This window comes from Sesamum indicum, linkage group LG11 (genome assembly GCF_000512975.1).
Source record: "Sesamum indicum cultivar Zhongzhi No. 13 linkage group LG11, S_indicum_v1.0, whole genome shotgun sequence".
Lineage (NCBI taxonomy): Eukaryota > Viridiplantae > Streptophyta > Magnoliopsida > Lamiales > Pedaliaceae > Sesamum > Sesamum indicum.
The window spans coordinates 11,740,530-11,741,257 of record NC_026155.1 but is presented as its reverse complement, the minus strand read 5'-3'; the positions used below and the strand labels follow the sequence as shown (position 1 = coordinate 11,741,257).

Below are 728 nucleotides of genomic sequence, written 5' to 3'. Positions count from 1 at the left end.
GAAGAGTGAACCATGTAGAAGACCCCCATCATTACCAATTTCACTCTTATCAATCTTAAAAACCATAACAAATAAATTTGAAATATAGAAAATTAAATTTGTGAATCCTGTTTGCAAATAAAATAACAAATATCTTCATCACCTCCAAGACAGTCCTCCTCTCCTTCTGGTTGTATTGGTATAAATCATCTCTTCCTTCAGGTGAGGCAAAATATTGAAGCCTTTCCTTTTCATGTTCAGCAGTTGCAAAATAACTCATGACCTGAAGAAGTCCGTGTACGAAAAGACTTTAGTTAAATACACTTTGGCACAGTGCAGTTGCCATTGTAAAGCAGATGTGCAATATTAAGATCTGACTACAGCATGCACATTAACGATGCTACAATCTTAATACAGGAACTTAAGAAAAGAAAATTGGATCTTCTTCCGATAGTGTGGTCTAGATCTAGGATGCATCTTTTTCGCTAGCTGTCTAACACGATTATGTGAAGAATCAAGAATATTTTACAAACACATTAGAAAGTGCTTGCAAGTCAAGAAAGTATATGAGACTACCCGAGAAATAACTGATTTCTCAAAAACTAGATCACGAAGATAACAAGCATCAGAAGGAAGAAGGAAGAAGTGAAACTCTTTTGGCTAAAGGGTTCTCCAAATTCACCTAAACAATCTCCTTTAAAGCTTTTAGAATTCACCTGCACTGCATATATAACTATTCAACCAGCCCA

The 728-nt window shown here is 35.4% G+C and overlaps 1 protein-coding gene across 4 annotated transcripts in view; it reads right to left on the bottom strand.

Annotated features, from left to right (window-relative positions):
* Nucleotides 1–728, bottom strand: part of LOC105174089 (NADPH-dependent diflavin oxidoreductase 1) — an 8,737-nt gene that overhangs the window by 1,331 nt on the left and 6,678 nt on the right. For all 4 annotated transcript variants that reach the window (XM_011096074.2, XM_020697927.1, XM_020697928.1 and 1 more), the window contains one exon: nucleotides 143–262. In XM_011096074.2, coding sequence (XP_011094376.1) covers nucleotides 143–262 — 120 coding nt within the window. The remainder of the gene's footprint in view (nucleotides 1–142; nucleotides 263–728) is intronic.